Here is an 18083-nt window from a genome sequence, read left to right on the forward strand (position 1 = left end):
ACGTGGATATGTCCCCAGCGTCTGGTTTGAGAACCCGATCGAACCACCAATTGTCAAGGGACCATGAATTTTCGATGAGAAATGAAACCCGGCTAGCTTCAGACCAAAGGCGCGGAAATCTTCGAGGGAAAACTTCCCGTAGCGTAAAGACGCTACATCTGAATATGGAATGAAAGCCGTTGCCCGCTCCCCCGGCCTCGCTGGCTGGCCCTTCGTCCTCACGGCCTTGTCCGGGCTACTGCTGGCTGAGGATCGACGGCGAGGGACCCCATGGCGATTGCTTCAACTGTGCACAAGAGACGCCATTTACGTTCCCAAAGGCTTGGTACGTTATGTGACTGTGTAGTTGAAAGTTCTTGTGCCATTCCCAGATGTATATTTGTCCTCTGCTGCAACGGCGCCGTGATGGAACCACACCTGACCATGCTCCCGTCCGTCTCGTACGGCCGAGAGTAATTTTTTCTTTCTTGACCAAGCCAGCAGCCCAAGCATACCGTAGGTAAAAATCATGCGAAGGAGGAGCTGGAGCTGAAGCTGCAAGTCTACATCCATTGGCTGATTCTTCAGCCCGTTTCGCTCTCTGACCAGCGCAAGGGCATGGGTTAATCGGTCGTTGTGATCCTGACGACAGACGGCAGATATAGAAGAGCGTCCAACGTGTGCATCCGGCGGTACGCCTAGTTCGCGGGGAAGAAGAAAGGTGTTCCGCTGCAGGTCAAGACAAGTCAGACACAGTGTGATAAGTAAGTATTCGTACAACGGGCTCCGACCACAATCCGCGAGCAGTACTCCGTACTCCGTACATGCTCCGTACATGCTCCGTACCTCGTAGGAGGCAACAAAGCCAGGTTGGGTTAACGCCGAACACGCGGTACACCGCACGACGATTTCCCTCCATGTTAGTTGATGGGCCGATGTCTCCTTGACCCGTACGGATACAGCATGGGTGCATGGATGCCAGTTCTACAGACCGCGGAGCGTCCTTGCCCTGTCTTTCGGAGTTCTGATGGGCCCACCCACAAATGCTGTCGCAGCAGTCCATTTCTCGAGGAAAACGACGGGTTGTGGCAGACAGTGCGAAAGCCGAACAAGTGATGATTGTGTATCCAAACCCAGCATATTATAAGCTATGTGCGGATACCGCACACAGATCTGACGTGGAAAACCATGTGTGCATGCCGGTGACAGTTGCTTTGGCCAGAGGGCCACATCAGTGCATCGCGTCTCCTTTGTTGTGCAGCAGCGGTAGACCAGTAACTACCAGTTACAAGTCAACAGCGTTGAGAGTGAGTTGTCTCTCCTCTTCTGGATCTCGGCCAAAAAAGGAATAGGCTTGCGGCTCGCCCATTGTCAACTTGTCAAGGTTCGGCGACCTGGCGAACCAACGCGTTGCCGAGTGAGACGAGCGGAAAACGGGTGGGGGCCCATTGTACTAGCCTGCGGGAGCAGCGGCTGGTACCTGGAGTAAGGGAACCGGCGTCTGCCCTGGGCGTCTTCGGCCACATGTCTGGGCTGGTTGATGTCCTGTAAGGATGGAGACGGTGACGCCTGGTGGTGATGAAGTTGCCCCTTTGGTACTGGTAGTTTTCCGGCAGCGGATGAGGTGGTGATCTTCGCAGGCAGGCCAACCCAAAGTAACTGTCAGACGTTCCTCTTTCCGAGGTTGGCGATGCGGCAGCTGCAGTGGCTGCCCCAGACTTGCATCGCAGCGTTGCGTTTTGGGAGTCGCTGAGCAGAATCGGGAAAGCGTGGGACAGCGAGGCACCCCACCATTCTGTCAGTTGATCACAGCGAGCGACGTGCTGCGAGACTGCGAAAGCCTCCAGTCCCCAGTAGGTAAGCCCAAGAGGGAAGAGAAAAAAAAAAAAACCGACGCGATTTTGGCGTCGTTGAGCTGCGTTAGCGCGGCCGGGCTCAAGGGGCAGGCGACAGCAAAACGACAGGGGCCGCTTGCACCCACGAATCGCAGCGGCCTATTCTGGCAGTCTGACCGGGGCAGATGTCGGAAAGGGTCAGTAAAGAGGAGGGCCCCAAAGCAACTCGTCCCAATTCATCGCCGTCTCTGCTCTCCTTTTGTCCAGGCCCGGCCTTGGAGCAGCAAAAGGCAGACAAAAGCGACAGTCGGTCTGCGCAGCGGCGGGCCTCAGCGGCCGGGAATGGTCGCAATGGTTGCTCCATTCGTCGCGTGGCAGCATGGGCAGTCATGTATCCTCACAGCAAGCAGGCCGCTGGGAGCAAGCAAGAGAGAGGCACGACTGACGATGACTGCCGTCTGCTCTGACGATTGCGCGGGAGGCACCTTCCAGGCGCCCCGGGTGAGATATGCACCAGCGGTGCTCAGGTTCGGACGGATGTGATTGAATGGGCTCGGATTGGACAGGATGGGCTGGCAGGCTGACCAAACCAGGTTGGGACGGCAAAAGATGATTGCTCAGTTGGCCAGATATGGTTGGTGTATTCTGATCCGGTGTCGTGGTTTTGCTTTGGTGCTTTGGGTGCCGTCGTAACACGGGCGGGAAGTGGACGGCTGAGTGGACGCGGACTGAGGTCGCAGTGGCGCACCGGGCATGTGTTGCTGTGACATGGCTCTAGTCAGTACCGTTCCTGGCGATCGGTGGTAGCCCGTCCATGTCGACCTCGGACCAAGATGTCGACGATGTTGGCGGCTGGCACCCGACTGAGACCTGCGATTGTCCTGCACGCTGCCTGACAAGTGTGTCTGTACTCTGCATATCCAAGGCAGATGGGGATTTGCAATAACCCGAGACAGAGAGCGACGTAATTATCCACTATCGCAGGCTTTCAGAGCAAAGCCGCAAACCACGAGCGAGCCCGTGGGGAGGCCAAGGATAGGTAGAGCCGGATACCGCAAAGCCGCCATCTGCGGCGTAGAAGAAGAAAGTAGGCTGTCGATCCGTGTGGGTAGAGGGGGGCGGCGGCAGTGGCAGCAAGGATTGGGTGGTGGTGAGGCTGCTCGGATTGCTGAATAGGCAGTCGGTCTGTAGGTTGTGAGAGGGCGAAGAAGCCGACTTGGGTGGTTCATTTTGCAGAAATGACGATGGCAAGTGACGTGACGGCCCAAGCTCAAGAGGGCTACCAAACTCGAACGCATGAACTTGTCATCGAAAGTCGAGGGAGCAAAGAACTGTCAAAGAGCGCTATCATGGTGTGTGTCCGTACGTAGTAGTGTAGCAGTAAAGGTGTACTCCGTAGTCTGTATCTTGGGCTGGCATCCCATCTGTTCAGAAAGGCGCAGGGTTGGTGTTTCTTGAAGTGCCGTGCTGCGGGTCGTGGTGTAAGCACCTTCTGAAGCTGAAAGCCGACTGCAAGGTATCCGTATCCGTAGGGGAAAAGGTAGGTATCAGCCCGCAGCTCCCATTCCTTTCAGATTGTCGATTTCCATGTTGGGAGTGCGAAATGCAGTGGAAAAGCCAGTCACGGCAAGTGTACCTTGATAAGTTCAACCTGCCACACTTTCTTCAGTGGGGCCGCAACTTTGCGGCAAATGCACCTGAACCTTGCCGTCGACGTTCCTCTGGAAGGGATTCCCTTTCTCTAGACTCGTAGCTTGCACTTTGCAGTGTTGCACAGGCTTCCGGGGAGCTCAGCACGAGATGCGCCAACGAGTCCGTGTGGTTTTTTTCTGCTTCCATGGCTCGGGCAAGGTAGGCCGCCGGCACAGCTGAGCTGAAGCGGAACCAAACAAATCCAAGAAGACGAGGCCATAGCAGGCGCGTATGCTCGTGAGGTGTCGTGTCGTGTCGTGTCGTATGGGATGATGATGGATCTCGATCTGGTGGGTTATTGATGGATCCTATGCGTCCCTTGATGTAAATCTCCTCTCTCCCTCAGTTTTGTTTCCCCCTTGGAGTTGGGGCGAGGCTAGGTAGGAAGAGAGTGAGGCCCTCGCCTTGTCGATAGATTACTGTAGGTAATGTCGTTGACGGTTGGGAAGTGGTCGTAGACAGGCCGCACAGTCCTGAGCACTGTCTCTCGACCGGGCACGGCGGATAGTGCGTGCAATTAGACAGTCGCTATGTCTCTTCTCGTTGGTCTCTCGTCTTGTTTATCCAAATGGTCCGTGTGATGCTTGGTCGTGTCAATCAATGCCACACTGTCTAGCCTGTCGGTGGAGATGGGCGCCGGGACAGGCAGAGTGAGGTGCAGTAGACCAAGGGGGACGAAGGTGGGGGAGGAAGCTCCAAGTGGAGTGGAGGTATTCCATAAGGTACCTTGTCTGTATACGTACTCTGTGCTCCATGTGCTCCATGTGCTCCATACGGATACCTCCTTGCCCTGAAGACAAACCACATGACCTGGGCTTCCAACCTGATGTTCTGACATTGAATTACCTAAGGCAGGAGACAAAGTCTCAGGTATCTTTTCCATCATCCCCGACCAACACGTGTGTCAGCGGGGGAAGGTGCTGACATAAGACAGGAACGGATAGCACTATGGTCTATGCGTCCTCGTAATTAATTACTATCCGTACTTTAGTCTGTCAAGTGCTCCGGACACAGCTAAGGTACCTTACCTTCCCTTACACTCAGGCATCTGCAAGTACCTTACTTTACTCTGTATTGGTACCTTTCCTCTCAACACACCTTTGCGGCCTCATCTCAATGCCTCCAGTCCACTCTCTTTCTCAGTCGCTCTCTTTTTTTGCATACCTCCTTCATCTTGTCGGTCATAGTTCATCCATGTGCTTGACGTTTACCGTCACTGGTCATCACCGAGGTACTCAAACGAGCAGTTGCGGAAACCAAGGTGAGAAAGGGGGAAGGGAGAGCCTCTACTTTGTACTCCTTGACTTCTCAGGCTTTGGAGCTGGAGCATCGCGCCAACTCTCATCTTACCAATCGTCTAGTGAGCACTAAGCAAGAGCCGGACTTGTCAACTCGACCCGGCAACTAACTAAGCCGTCCGCGCCCGTCCCCCTCTCAGAAAACATTTTTGCCCCTCTCTCTGCGCTCTATCCTGTTGTTTTAGCTCCAACAAAACGCTTCTTCCACCGCCCAGAGAAACCAGTGTACAGAGTAGCGCCTGCTGTCTGCGCAAGTGCAACGCGGCAAATTACACGCCGCAGCGGCATAAACACCATGACCCTGTAGCTTGTGTCTGGTGCGAGCTCATCCGAAGTTTCTTCCTACGCTTCATTTTATCTTTGCCCGTCACAGACGATGGACAAGACATACTCACTCACACACACACACACACTTCTCGGTACAAACAGTAACACTCATCGACGCAGCACAGACTTCAGCTATCTTCGCCTCTTCGGATCAGATGATGCCATTGGGATCGTCGTGACTGTCCGGCTTGACCTGCCCCGCCTGTCTCGTCGTCTTCTTTTCTGCAATTCTACCCTCCACAACCTGAACCACTTCTTCAACTGCCCTCTCGTCGTCACCCCTTCCGGCTTCGGGTTGAGTCGAGTCAAGCCGATACACTGCCTGTCCCTTTCGGTCACATTCTCGCCACTTTTCGAGAGCCCCTTCGAAGCCGACGGGATGCTGTCCGTTTGCCCGTCAAAGTACCGACTCTCTCTCTATACACTACATCAACGCTCGATTGTTTAGTTATGCCATGCTCATCTCGTTTTCTACGCGGCCTCAGTCCTGCCGTTCTCTGTACGGTGTACTGCTCCTATGGTTGATAGCGCATTGACTCGTCATTCTGTAATGTCTTGTTCTCGTCCTTTTTGGCGGTTTGTCACTGCCGTGTCAGTCAGTCTGTCAGTTATTGGCCTTGTCACGGACGGTACAAACTCCTGGGCTTTGACAAGTGCCATCGTTCATCACCGAGAGGCCTCGCCCGCGTAGTCGACGGATACACGTCCAAGTCCACGCCTGCCGGGCCTATCTTCAGCCCAGAGCAGGGGAGTCGAGTCCAAAGTTTTTAGTGTGGCACCAACCGACATGGGGGCGTCGTCCAAACCCAGGGACGCAAAGACGCTTCATGGAGCAGGGGTCGGGACTGACGCCGGGGCCGGGGGGGCCAGGATTCTGAACTAGGGGGTGTGGGATGAGATGGGATGGGTTGCGAATGGGACGTGTGGATGCCCGGTGGATGTGAAGGGTTCACTTTCAATTCAGGTTCGCTCAGGTGGGTGCAACCATCCTACCACCCTGCTCCTGTCCGTCCTGTGTCCTCGCCCTCGCACTCACTCACGCACTCATGCACGCACTCATACATACTCCAAGCTGGAGTCGGAGACTCGGAGGAGTCCAGCTGCTGATGCCGCTGCTCACTGCACAAATCCCCCAATGTCACTCAAATCCATCCTCGACATGTAGTGTAGTTTCCTCCCCCCCTCTCTTTCACACTCGCGCAGGCGCTGTGCTGACATGGATACACCCTCATCCACACATAGGCTCTCCTCTCACTTTAACTCTCACTCTCACAGCCTGCTTGTCCCCTCGCTCAGCGCCGGCCACGTCCGCTTCTCCCGCGGCACCTCATCCTCGTCCTCATCCTCATCCTCATCCCAAGGCCCAAGGTTTGGTCTGGGTCTACCTGCATAGCTCAGCACAGTCTACCCGTATGGATACATACACAGTCTGTGCCTTATGCACAACTGACCGCGGCTCGAGCCCTGTCATGTCCTGTCCTTTCCTGTCTCTCCGCTGCTTTGCTTACCTTACCTTACCTTAGCTTTGCTGGCTTGCCTTGTCTGCCCTGCCCTGGCCCCTAGAGACCCTCCATGACCCTCCCCTTTCTCTTCCTCCCAGGGCCCGAGAGTCAAGAGAGTTGACCCCCTTGCTCCCTTGGTCTCCCGATACCTCCACCCAAATATGATCTTCTTACTGCCAAGGGGGGGGGGGGTACCCGGTGGACGACGAGAGAGGGCCCCCCTTCTTGCTGCTCGCCCATGCCCTGCCGCCACCCCAGCGCCTACCTACACAGTACCGCGCGACTTACACCCACGTCGGCTTGCACACGCACACGCACACACTCTCTCAGCGCTCTCGCTCTGTGATGATGGGTCGACAAGACACATCAATACATCTTCCGCCTCTCACCCCCCTCCTCTCCCGTCACTCCTTCTTCCCACTCCTCCTGTCATTGTTTTTTGTGCCCTTTCTCTCTCGTCAAGCCTCGTCTGTGCGCCTACAGGCCCTTGCCTAGACAGATCGACTATCTCGCCCTCAAGACCTTGGAGGACTTGAGCAGACCTTGCTGTCTCACCTCTGCGCGGCCCTGCCTGACCCTTCCTCATCCCGCTTGTCGTTCCCCATTCGATCTAAAAGCAGACAAGCTCCCCTCGATCTGCTGTTCCGATTCCCGCGCCTCTCTCACACACCCACGCTCTCTCTTCACATCTCTCTTAATATCACCAGGCTCTCAGCCCTCTGACCTCAGTCACTCTTTCACTCAACTCTCTGGTTCTGAAGACTTGGTCCTGCGGCGTCTAAACACTGCCGAGAACATAATACGCATGCCTATCCCCGTTATTACACTGGTTCTACACTCGCTCTGCACACATTCGTTACCGTCGCCATCGTGTTAACCACCGAGCCCCCCCGTTGAGCGGTCTACCCTCGAGCTTAGCCAACTTTGTCACATCAGTAGCTATGGCGTTCTACCCAAACTACCAGACTGCGTCAGCATACGATTATGGCTTCAGCACTCCTTTCCCCGGAGCACCTCTGTATCAGAGTGACTACATGGAAATGCTACGACAGCAACAGGCAATGATGAGCCGGGGCCTGTACCCATCAGCCGGAGGAAAGGCTACCGAATCCAAACCGAGACTTGCCAAGGATGAGGTCGACAAGCTTGAAAGGGAATTCCAGAAGAACAACAAGCCCAACAGCAGCTTGAAGAAGCAGCTTGCCGAAGAGATGAGGGTGGACATTGCGAGGATTAATGTACTTTCCCCTTCAGCCTGGTTTCCCGAAATATATCCACTGACAGATTGTAGAACTGGTTCCAGAATCGGCGAGCAAAGGCGAAGCAGGAGAAGAGAACACAGGAAAATGAGGCTCGCCGCAAGTCTGAACAGGCCACCGAGACGTCCACAAGCTCCGAGACTATCAAGGAGTCCTTCCACGACCACGACGACGACCTTCGCCCGTCTGCTGCTCCATTCCCACCCGTTCACGTATCAACCGACGCGTCGTCTGTTAGCGAAGCATCACCCTCGGCGGAAGGAACTCAGACCCCAGAGCCCACATTTGAGCAGCCGCAGGTCGTTACGCAAGAGCCGGATTCAGAATACGCCTCGCCCGACTCATCCAACTCTTTCCAGCACCAGGATCTCAACATCGGCTACTCCCTTGGTCCCGATCAATTCTACTCTGGCCAGACACCCTGCGATTTCTCGGCACCCATGCCTTCAGAGGTCATCCAACAAACACCTAACCACTTGACTCTTTCGATTCCCAGCCAGTACTTGACGACACAGCTTCCCGAGTCAACTAGTGCCTCTTCGTTCTCGTCTTACCACCTGAGCGCAAGCGACATGGACGAGTCTTTCGCTTCTTTCCCGCACGGCCTGGCTACCGGCATGACTAGCCCCATTCCGATCAACGTCAAGCAGGAGCAAATGCAAAGCGAGGATCTCGACAAATTTGATCAGTTCTCTCCCCAGTCAATGTCTCGCTCCCCTCCCGAAATCTCCACACCAGACTTCCGATTCAAGTCTGGCTCGACCATCGACATTGCCAGCAGAAGAAACTCCAAGAGGCCCGCTGCCCTCGTCAGCTGCGTGCGCAGCCAGTCCTACAACTTCTCGGGCCCGAAGACCGGCATCGAGATGCCCAGACGTATGGAGGCACCTAGTCCGATGCGCCGCGTTGCATCCGCGACAGGAAACTTCCCGAGGGGAATCCAAAAGCCGGCCGGTTCAGGCCCGAGATCGCCAATGTACTTTGACCGTGCCCAGGAGAACCTCCTCTTGCAGATGGCCTCAAGGTCACCGATATCGCGAAGCCCAGCAGCGCCACCAACCCCAAACACACCAATTGTCCCCAGCCAGCAAGCTTTGCGTGAGACCACCGTCTCATCCATGTCCTCGGCCGAGGATGACAAGAGCTACAGCATGCAAAACAGCCTGACAGTACCGCAGTATGCCATGGACCCTACCATGAGGACCCCGCCAGACACCCCCGGCATGATGACGACGATGCCGAACTCTCTGTTTCCCGCGTTCGACTACAACGTTTCCGATGAGCCGCTGTCGACCCCAAGCTTCGGCAGTTTTGATCAGGAGTTCCCCAACATGTCGTCGAGCGTCCCGAGCTATGTCGCACACGGTTGCGCAAGCCAGCCAGTCACACCTTCATTCCCTCCCAACAACATGGGACCGGCATTCTACTCATCGTACGGCGGTGGCAACACCGAGTACAACTGGTCGGATGCCTCATCCGTCTCAGTCAAGCCGTCACCCGAGCAATCACGGTCAAGACAGTTTCAGTTCACCAACATGACTGCACAAGATTTCCACGGGGAATGAGGTGTCGTTCAAAACGTGGCTTGAACCTTACATCGGCCTTGCTGAGTAGAGTTTCGAGGGGGTTCGATTTGTCATCGCAGCAGTCAAAAAAACTTGCTCATCATGTATACTTGGCGCTGTACAACTACCCAGGTTTTTCTACTGCGTGGATTTTCACTTTGTACATACAGCGATTTGCTTTATCACTGGGCCATCGGCGCTTCACCGGGACAACCTTTATACTTGGACTACACGGGTCCTCCTTCTCCTTATTTTTGTTTATCTCTCTTCGTCTGCAGCAACGATTTTCCTTTCTCATGATACCTACTGCATACACCAAAGAAACAAATCTCTTTACCTAATGTAATGATATACATACGGCTTATGTCCTGCTGGCGGCGGCGCTGTTTGTGGCTGGGGAGGGTGGGGGAGGAAAAAAGGGACCTGGATATCCCATTGGAAGCACAGGACAGGTGGTGGGATGGTTCGAGGTTACGTGTCTTCAATCGTGTTGGGTCGGAATATGCCATCAACCTCTGAAGTGTTCGCGGCGGCGTGAGGGGAAGAACTCGACCCTGCATGGATGTCGCAGAGCAGGTCAGCACGTATAGGATTGCAAAGTTCGAGGTGCAGGATGGGCTGGGTTGGGCTTGGATAGATGGATGGATGGGAAGGATAGGATAGGGCGTTCATCTTCCAGCGATCTACCTCGAGCTTCAGGTTAGGAGACGCCGAACTTCACCTTTAGGGAGGTCCAAAATCAAAAAAGTATTTGCCGCACAGTCCACCGGGCACCCTGTTCGCTTCTGGCGATTATCAGATGGAATCGCTTGCCCGGTGTAGTCTCCACCCACACCGAGGGTATCGCGCCTTCCCATGAGTGTCGTATGGTATATAAGGGGTCAGATGTGCCCGTCCTTTCGCCCACCGGACGCGGTGGGACATGGGACGTCGACGGGCGTTGAGCCGCAGTAGCCGAGCGGGTTGTAGTCCAGCTGGTAGAAACTTGAATCTTGAGACAGAACTGCCCTGATAGTGATGGTTTCATAGGAGCTCGAACCTCGCAGGTTCGAGCTCTGAACTTTTGCATTTTTGACTAAATAACCATTTGCCATTTTCACGTATCTGGTCGGTACATTGCTTGAGAATGATTGCTTTTTGTCAAATGAGTGTTTGGAGGCGAGTTATAGATGATGAGGGTGATTGCACCATAGTAGAATTGCATCGCGATGCCCGGCGTGGTGTTGTTTACTTTTTGGGGGCGGGGGCATCCCGCGGCAACGGCAGGTCACGTTACCTGGGTGAATACACGCTGGCCGTATTTTTTCAAACGAATATTCGCGACTGCCCTGGCATCACAACTGGCAGGAGCAATCTAGTGTACTATGATTCACGTACCTTTCTCATACTAAGGTAAGGTGAGGTACTTCACTCATGTGATGCATCCATTCGTGAGCTCCGCGAGCGCTTGAGTAAGCCAATTTGACGTCCAAGGCTGCTCATATCCTGCTTATGGGGCCATGGACTACGAAATGCATACTGTTGATATGCTACATGCTTCCACTTATCTGCTGGCTCCTTTCACATGCTTTTGAATCAATTTCAAGAGCCTTACATTCGCAACTAAGCGCGTCCGACGATGGATAGAGGTGAGGTCAAGAGAGGTGAGGTCGCAGCAGAGTTCCATTGAAGAACATCGGCCCCACTCTTCCGAAAGTCAATTGGGCCAATGACACCCAAGCGGTCATTTTGCGAGGAAGGTCCCTCCCCCTCGGCATTGGGTTTTTGGGGAAAGCGGTTCGTGTGGGGAAAGGGACAATGTCAAACCTCCCGTCGCTGCCCACTGCGCTGCAGGAATGCGTCCGATCTGCAACGTCTTTCTTCGATACGTCTCTTCTTCTTTCTAATTCTCCGAAACAAAGACAAGGCTTGGGGGTTTTGACTTTCGCATTGAGTTGAGTTCAAGATCTATCCACATTCCTTCGCGCGCTCTTTGTTCGACCACATGGTCCGAGGAATGCGGGCGATACCTATTCACATTCCGATCAGTTTCTGCGTCTGGCACGCGGATACACTAAGACCAAGCACCAAAATCCACGTTTTGGCTAAGCTTACCCGCCCCGAATACCACGTTGAAAACAAGACACACACAGCCTTCCGCCTTCCGCATTCCGTTCTGCCACTGGAACGCTGGAACTCCTTTTCCCCTCGTGCCATTTAGGCAAAGACCAAGGTACTCACTCGGACTGGGTTATCGGAGACATCGAGAACCCCGAGCTAAGACCAATCAAGGTAAGCCAAGGTGGATGTTCGTTCATTCAACATTCCCAATCGCCCCCGAATCTGCCAATCTCGCTCTCTGTCTTGTCCCAGGGACACCCCAGGTTTCCCCCCCGCTCCCCGCATCAACCTCCACCGGCTTCCTGTCACGTCGACAATCGACTGGATTTCTTCTGCCGTTCACCACAGCCGGCATCCACTGCTACCCACGCGGAGAAGGCCCTGGTCGGTGGCAGCAACTCCGAAAGAGGGCATCATTACCACTCGATGGGGAGTTGCTAGACCGCTTCTGGTGCGATCACCCTCTTCATATCTGCTTTTCTAATGCGGAGAGGAGAAAGCACCCGGAGTTGTCCCGTCTCTGGGCAACAAAAAGTCCTGGCCGTTAACTCGCATCGGCCCCAGGGCGCGGGGCCCAAGTAGTGCCTCACGCCTTGGTTACTTACTTGGGGCGATGACGGAGGGCCGGCAACCTTGCGAACGTCTCTTATTCGATCTCCGTTGGCTATTCCCCTCGCCATGTAGAGAAGCGAATTGTGTCGGTCCGATAGACCCCAGTTTCTGATTGCCGTCTACCCTTGTCGAACGAAATCTCGTGGCCATGTTTTACTAATGGGGTGCGATGGCGTAGTACCTGAGTAGACAATCTCCTTCGGCATGAAGAGGTTGCGATATAAAGAGGGTTCTAAGGCCCCTGATGGCCAATCTCCCCGTTTGCCGACACCCAGGCCACAACCGGATCGATATCAGCTGCTAAAGAGAATGGCTTTCTTTGTGTACTTCCTAGCTACGGTCCTGTACCTATCCGCGCCGGTATGGTCCGCCGCTATCCGTGGTAGAGACAACGGTCCCGTTGTCACTGTAAAGAATGGCTCTTACTCTGGCATTCACAGCGCAGAGTATGGCCAGGACTTTTTCCTTGGAATGCCATACGCCAAGGTAGGTGGCTGTAACCTTGAGTTGATGGCGACATACTGAACATTTTAGACTCCTGAACGATTCCGCATCGCCCAAGGCCTAGACTCAGCATGGAACGGCACGCATACAGCCACCGAGTACCCAAAGCATTGCGTTGGTTATGGCTCCGACATGATTGGCTATGAGTCTTCGGAAGACTGCCTGTATCTCAATGTTGTTCGCCCAGCCGGTATCGCTGCCGACGCGCAGCTTCCCGTAGCTGTGTGGATCCACGGAGGCGGCTTGGTATGTTCTTTTGCCGGACCTTCGCGAGAACCACTGCTGACAGTGATAAGTACATGGGCGGATCAGCAGACAGGCGATACAACCTCTCCTTCATCGTCGAGAATAGTGTCAAGCAGGGTACTCCCCTCGTTGCGGTCAGCTTGAACTATCGTCTATCCGTCTTTGGCTTTCCCGGTGGCAAGGAGGCCCTTGATGCTGGCGCGACCAACTTGGGTTTCAGAGATCAGCGCCTGGCTCTGCATTGGGTCAACGAAAACATTGCCAGCTTTGGCGGCGCCGCCGACAAGGTTGTCATATTTGGTGAGAGCTCAGGTGCTGAGAGTGTCGCTGGGCAAGTACTGGCCTACAACGGTAAGTTGACACCATTCGCATGCGAGATATACTTCACGACTAACATTTTCAAGGACGGGATGACGGCCTCTTCAGAGGCGCGGCTGCCCAGTCCGGCTTCGGAGGGCTCATCCCCCGCATGGTCGGTGGCTTCAACTCCACTGCCTACCAGACCAACTACGACCTCTTTGTCGGCAACATCTCCTCTTGCGCTTCCACTGTCGGCACTCAGGAGTCGATAGAGTGCCTGCGCACAGCACCTCTGGATGAGTTCAATGCCGTGCTGAACGCAACCACGTCACCCTTTAGCTTCATACCCATGAAGGATGGCGACTTCCTTGCAGACTTTGCGACGTCGCAGCTCGAACGCGGAGACTTTGTAAAGGTCCCCATTCTGATCGGATCCAACTCGGATGAAGGCTCCGCATTCGGCCAGGGAAGGGGCCCGAACGGTGGACCGATCAACACTGATGAGGACATGGCGTTTGCCGTACGCAGCATCATGGCTCCCAATGTCGAGGAGACCACGGGCCAAAGCATTGAGGAGCTTGTTGATGAGGCACTGGCTCTATACCCCGATGACCAGGCCGTCGGCATTCCGAGCTTGCAGACGTGGCCACACATCATTCAGCCCGGCGAGGAGATTGCCGTAGCTCGGGGTCTGCAGCAGAGACGCGGCGGGGCTTTCTTCGGAGACATGTATGTCCTAATGACTCTTCGGTATAAGGCCTGTGTGTACTGACATTCTGGTAGGTTCTTCGGCTTCCTCCGGCGCAGGGCCAACATCATATGGTCCCAGAACGGCGTGCCGTCTTACGCATATCGGTTCGACGTTACCGTGAATGGAGTTCCAGAGTACATTGGCGCGACTCACTTCCAGGAGGTAAGTTTGTTGATTGTGACGTGGCAAAGACATTCGCGGTTCATCAGCTGTTGTGCAAAGACTTACCCCCACCCAGGTCGCATTCGTATTCAACAACCTCAACGGCCTTGGCTACGACGTAAATCCTTTTGGAGGCAACAGCACAAGCTACACTGAGAAGGCCACCGCGCTGTCAAAGACCATGTCCGCAGCGTGGGTCAACTTTTTCGTCTCTCTTGATCCCAATGGCGCTCCGGGTCTTGGCGAGTGGCCTGCCTACTCAACGGAAGGCGGTGCATCTGGCAGCGATGTGGTGTTTGGCCTCAATGGCACTGTGTTGGAGACGGACGACTGGCGGGCGGAAGGTATGAGTTGGATGATTAAGCACGGGCTCGACATCTTTGGGAATTGAGTTTTTCCTGGCTCATACGACGCGTTCAGTACGTGTTGGATAAAATAAGGTACATACTGTGTAGACATCTACACATCTTATCTGCCTGGCGATATGTACATAGGCCATTTAGTACGTTCATTCGAGTATATTCTATACGAACAACTCCACCTCCCAAGTTCACAACAAACCAATCAACCTACTACGGCTTGAGAGTCAACCCTGGAACTGCCTCGACAGGCCATGAGTTCCTGATCTCCTGCATCGGAAGGAATGGGCAGTAGGATCCTCTCAATCCTTTGATTAACTTAAACTACGCATAGGCTAACCGAGACTTATTGCGGCGTATAAGAGAGGACTAATGTACACCTGAACACTATCCAGTTCCAATGAAACATCGTCAAATCTAGAGTCTAAGAGGTCCCGCTATAAGCGAGCAAGAAGGTGGAGTTTTCCGCCCGAGAGTTATACGTTGGTTGGTTGGAGGAGCAAGCCGATGTCTTGAAGTCCCCGTCGCTTTAGCCGCGGCTATGCCCGCCCTCGAGCTAGTTGCCCGACGAAATTAATAATCAACAATCATACTTTCCATCTACTAGTAATTACGGTAAGTTGATGTTGGATCCTGCCCTCGTTCATCAGTCTTGTTACCCTAGAGGAATATCGTGGGCTGACGTTCGCCCACTTTTCTCTCTCTATCCCCCCTGTCGCAGCCCTAGGCCGTGCCACATTGCCCGGGCGAAGGCGGCTCGGGTCGATCCTTGAAGATCTGGGGGGAGGGGGAGAGGGATTGTGCATGATGATAAAATGAAATTCTGCATCAACACGAAGTCGTTTTTTCCCGCATCCTTTGATGGAAATTGCTATGCTGTTGTCGGAAGCCACGGTCGGAGGCACAGGATTGTGTTGGACAGCGTAGCTTGGTAGAAGCTTCACTCAGCTTTGATGGTTGAGTACCTCATCATGTTTCCTCGGTTGGCATTGGATATGTTGACCAATTTGCATTACTTATGTTGGCTTTCAACGGGACTATACCATCTCCTCGGTCTTTATGTCAAATACCCACACCGTCGGAAGGATTCGAATTTCTATCACAAAAGCTACTTATTCCTTCCGCCCCCGTCAACAACACCCCGTATGCCCGGCGGAATCCTTAGCCCCACTGGTACAAAAGTCTAAACAGTCCCAGCCCTATGCCTTACAGACCAATCGGCTACCGTGGAGAGGACCGCAGTAGGAAGCTGGTGTCTTTCTCTCTCTCTCGCGCGAGATCGTCTGGTATTGCCAAGAATATAATTGGGAATCCTCGAGACTGCAGAATGTCATGATCTAAAGGCCCGCAGTGCTTCTTGGCGCTTACATTTGTCTCTGCTAAGCCCTTTTTGCGGTTGACGATACCTTCGGAATTCTGTTACCTAAAAGTCGAGTTGTCAGTTTTTTTGCCCGGCGTATGAGAGGCGAAGTAAGTGTAGGCAGGGCTAGACAGGGCTGAAGATGTACGAGAACTCGTCAGGAACTTTTGATCCAGCTATCATGAAGTGTCCACGGGCTCAGATTCCTATACGAGACGAAGAGTGAAGTATAGATGACCAGCGTCTACTCTTGCAAGTCTCTGGACTATATAAACACGTCTTCTTTGCTCTATTCCACGATCTATCTCCCTCATCAACTCACAACAACAACTTCTTCAGATCAGACACCAGAGCTACAAACTCCAACTCAATCTTCACCTTCCACCTACAACACTTCCAAGATGCTCATCACCAACATCCTCACCGCCGCCACCACGGCCTGCGCCATCTTCGCCCCCGCCGCCGCGGCCTACGACATGAGAGTCAAGAAGTACGGCAAGACGGACTGCTCCTCGTCCGGCGGCGGCAACCTGGACTGGAACGCCAACGAGTGCCACGCCCTCTACAGCACCGACTGGGGCATGAAGGTCATTGACTACGACACCAAGTGCAAGAGTAAGACGATGCAGCCCCATGAACCCCCGAGAACAAAGTGAGAAACAGAAACATCTAACCACGAGTATGGGTAAATAGTGAGAGGATACAACAACGGAAACTGCAGAGGCAGTGCGGTTACTGCTTTCAGCACCAGGCAGTGCCATTCTTTGAAGGGAGTTTGGTCCGTTCGTGTGGAGTGCGAGTAAACGGTTGCAGGATATAGGGCATTTGTAACAGAGACTTGGACGCGGAAGGATGAGATAGATGGGGCCTACTTGTTACGGCATTAGAGTGAAGGGCACATAGACTTCGCGCACACAAGAAGCCGTTTCAAGAACTGTTCCCATCTGCAAGGTGTTCGAAGCTTCTTTGAGTTGAGGAGCGATGAATGACTTTATACTCTGCATTCCCAGAATGAGAAGCTAGCGCCACTGTGTAAGATTCATAGATGAATATGCCGTTTGATCATACCGTATTATGTCTATCTCGTGCCAGAGAAATAAGTGGCCATTCTGTCTAGTTTGTTGTTGCTCGAATCGACGAGTGATTTCTACTTTTTGTGAGATTATTACGTGTAAGTCTGGTTCATAAAGTGTGTCGACACCTTTTGGTACTTCTTCCTTGGCTTGGTCATAATGCGTCGTCATTGAACTACACGTTGGTATGACTTGATCTTTCTAAACCGACAAATAGCCCAGAACAGGCAAGACAGGGCCATCAACTCCAAGAAAAACACAGCCAGTATCCCGCTCCATCGAACTTGACTGAGAAGCGTGCCAAGAGATACTACACCATGGCGCCCAAACGTCAAGCCAGTCGCCGGACGTCCCAAGTGATCTAGATACCAGAAGTGTTTTGGGTCATGTATACAATCTCCTACAGTAACCGGTTGGAAGCCCTTTTGTAGGAACCCATCTAGTAGATCGCCGATACTGTGACTGCTCTCTTTTCGAAACCCTCGTATCGGGATGAGAAAAGAATCTCGCCCGGGGTCTGCCGCTTGTAGTCTGTTGAAGAGAAGCGTAGTCTCCGTATTGTTACTCATGTCCGCCGGTCCGCCGTCCCAAAGTACCAGTCGCTGGCCATTTATCGTCAACTTTTCAACGCAGGCGTTCCGTACTGTGCAATCGACCGGGGACGACCAAATGTACTGTGGTCGAAGGCCTTCAGAGGAGGAGGAGGAGGCTCCGAGAACCGTGGAAATCTTCTGGCGGGCTTTGAGGAGATCGTCATGCTCCACGCTGCTGTGAGGATGACGACTCGAGGTGCTGAATCCAATCAGATGCCCGTTTTTGTGTATACTCTGTACTGCAGATTCCCCGTCGTCGTCTTCTATTGAATCTGCGGTCCATGGAGTGCTACGTAGGAAGAAGGAGGCTTGTGCATTTCGCTGGGCGAACAGTGTCAGGATTTCATCCTTTTCGGTCCAAGAGTCGTCATCGAATGTGAATGCCACTGTTCCCGGAACCTTGGAATTATGTCAGATTTGGGTATACTTTTGACGGAGGACTCAAGTGGTTATGTGACTTACAGTACATTTGCGGATGACCTGACCGTGTTTTGACAAGATTCGGGGACTCATCATTATCTTTGAGCCGATTCAGATGCGCTCCTCAACAGACTTTGAATTTTGAA

At 53.6% G+C, this 18083-nt stretch overlaps 4 protein-coding genes across 4 annotated transcripts; all 4 read left to right on the forward strand.

The window, feature by feature from the left end:
- Nucleotides 1-4914: 4914 nt before the first annotated feature.
- HER10_EVM0003327 (uncharacterized protein) lies at nt 4915-5918 on the forward strand. The gene has a single exon (XM_035473007.1). It carries the CDS (start codon nt 5181-5183, stop codon nt 5577-5579), a length of 399 nt encoding a protein of 132 aa, XP_035330538.1. The 5' UTR covers nt 4915-5180; the 3' UTR covers nt 5580-5918.
- A 111-nt stretch (nt 5919-6029) lies between these two features.
- HER10_EVM0000135 (homeobox domain-containing protein) lies at nt 6030-10466 on the forward strand. Its single transcript, XM_035469930.1, has 2 exons — nt 6030-7871; nt 7925-10466. Exons 1-2 carry the CDS (start codon nt 7575-7577, stop codon nt 9455-9457), a joined length of 1830 nt encoding a protein of 609 aa, XP_035330341.1. The 5' UTR covers nt 6030-7574; the 3' UTR covers nt 9458-10466.
- A 1728-nt stretch (nt 10467-12194) lies between these two features.
- Nucleotides 12195-14572, forward strand: HER10_EVM0009438 (carboxylesterase). The gene is made up of 4 exons (XM_035478924.1): nt 12195-13270; nt 13324-13948; nt 14003-14132; nt 14209-14572. Exons 1-4 carry the CDS (start codon nt 12922-12924, stop codon nt 14521-14523), a joined length of 1419 nt encoding a protein of 472 aa, XP_035330896.1. The 5' UTR covers nt 12195-12921; the 3' UTR covers nt 14524-14572.
- Nucleotides 14573-15704: 1132 nt separating this feature from the next.
- Nucleotides 15705-16877, forward strand: HER10_EVM0009568 (uncharacterized protein). Its single transcript, XM_035479053.1, has 2 exons — nt 15705-16466; nt 16545-16877. Exons 1-2 carry the CDS (start codon nt 16085-16087, stop codon nt 16652-16654), a joined length of 492 nt encoding a protein of 163 aa, XP_035330901.1. The 5' UTR covers nt 15705-16084; the 3' UTR covers nt 16655-16877.
- The last annotated feature ends 1206 nt before the right edge of the window (nt 16878-18083 follow it).

The sequence above is a fragment of the Colletotrichum scovillei genome (genome assembly GCF_011075155.1).
Source record: "Colletotrichum scovillei strain TJNH1 chromosome Unknown Contig00008, whole genome shotgun sequence".
Taxonomy (NCBI): Eukaryota; Fungi; Ascomycota; class Sordariomycetes; order Glomerellales; family Glomerellaceae; genus Colletotrichum; species Colletotrichum scovillei.

Coding starts and splice junctions, on each gene's coding strand:
- HER10_EVM0003327 (XM_035473007.1), top strand. CDS start 5,181: ATGGACAAGACATACTCACTCACACACACACACACACTTCTCGGTACA.
- HER10_EVM0000135 (XM_035469930.1), top strand. CDS start 7,575: ATGGCGTTCTACCCAAACTACCAGACTGCGTCAGCATACGATTATGGC. Junction 7,872..7,924: donor TGGACATTGCGAGGATTAAT/GTACTTTCCCCT, acceptor GACAGATTGTAG/AACTGGTTCCAGAATCGGCG.
- HER10_EVM0009438 (XM_035478924.1), top strand. CDS start 12,922: ATGTTCTTTTGCCGGACCTTCGCGAGAACCACTGCTGACAGTGATAAG. Junction 13,271..13,323: donor GCAAGTACTGGCCTACAACG/GTAAGTTGACAC, acceptor AACATTTTCAAG/GACGGGATGACGGCCTCTTC. Junction 13,949..14,002: donor GGGGCTTTCTTCGGAGACAT/GTATGTCCTAAT, acceptor ACATTCTGGTAG/GTTCTTCGGCTTCCTCCGGC.
- HER10_EVM0009568 (XM_035479053.1), top strand. CDS start 16,085: ATGACCAGCGTCTACTCTTGCAAGTCTCTGGACTATATAAACACGTCT. Junction 16,467..16,544: donor CTACGACACCAAGTGCAAGA/GTAAGACGATGC, acceptor ATGGGTAAATAG/TGAGAGGATACAACAACGGA.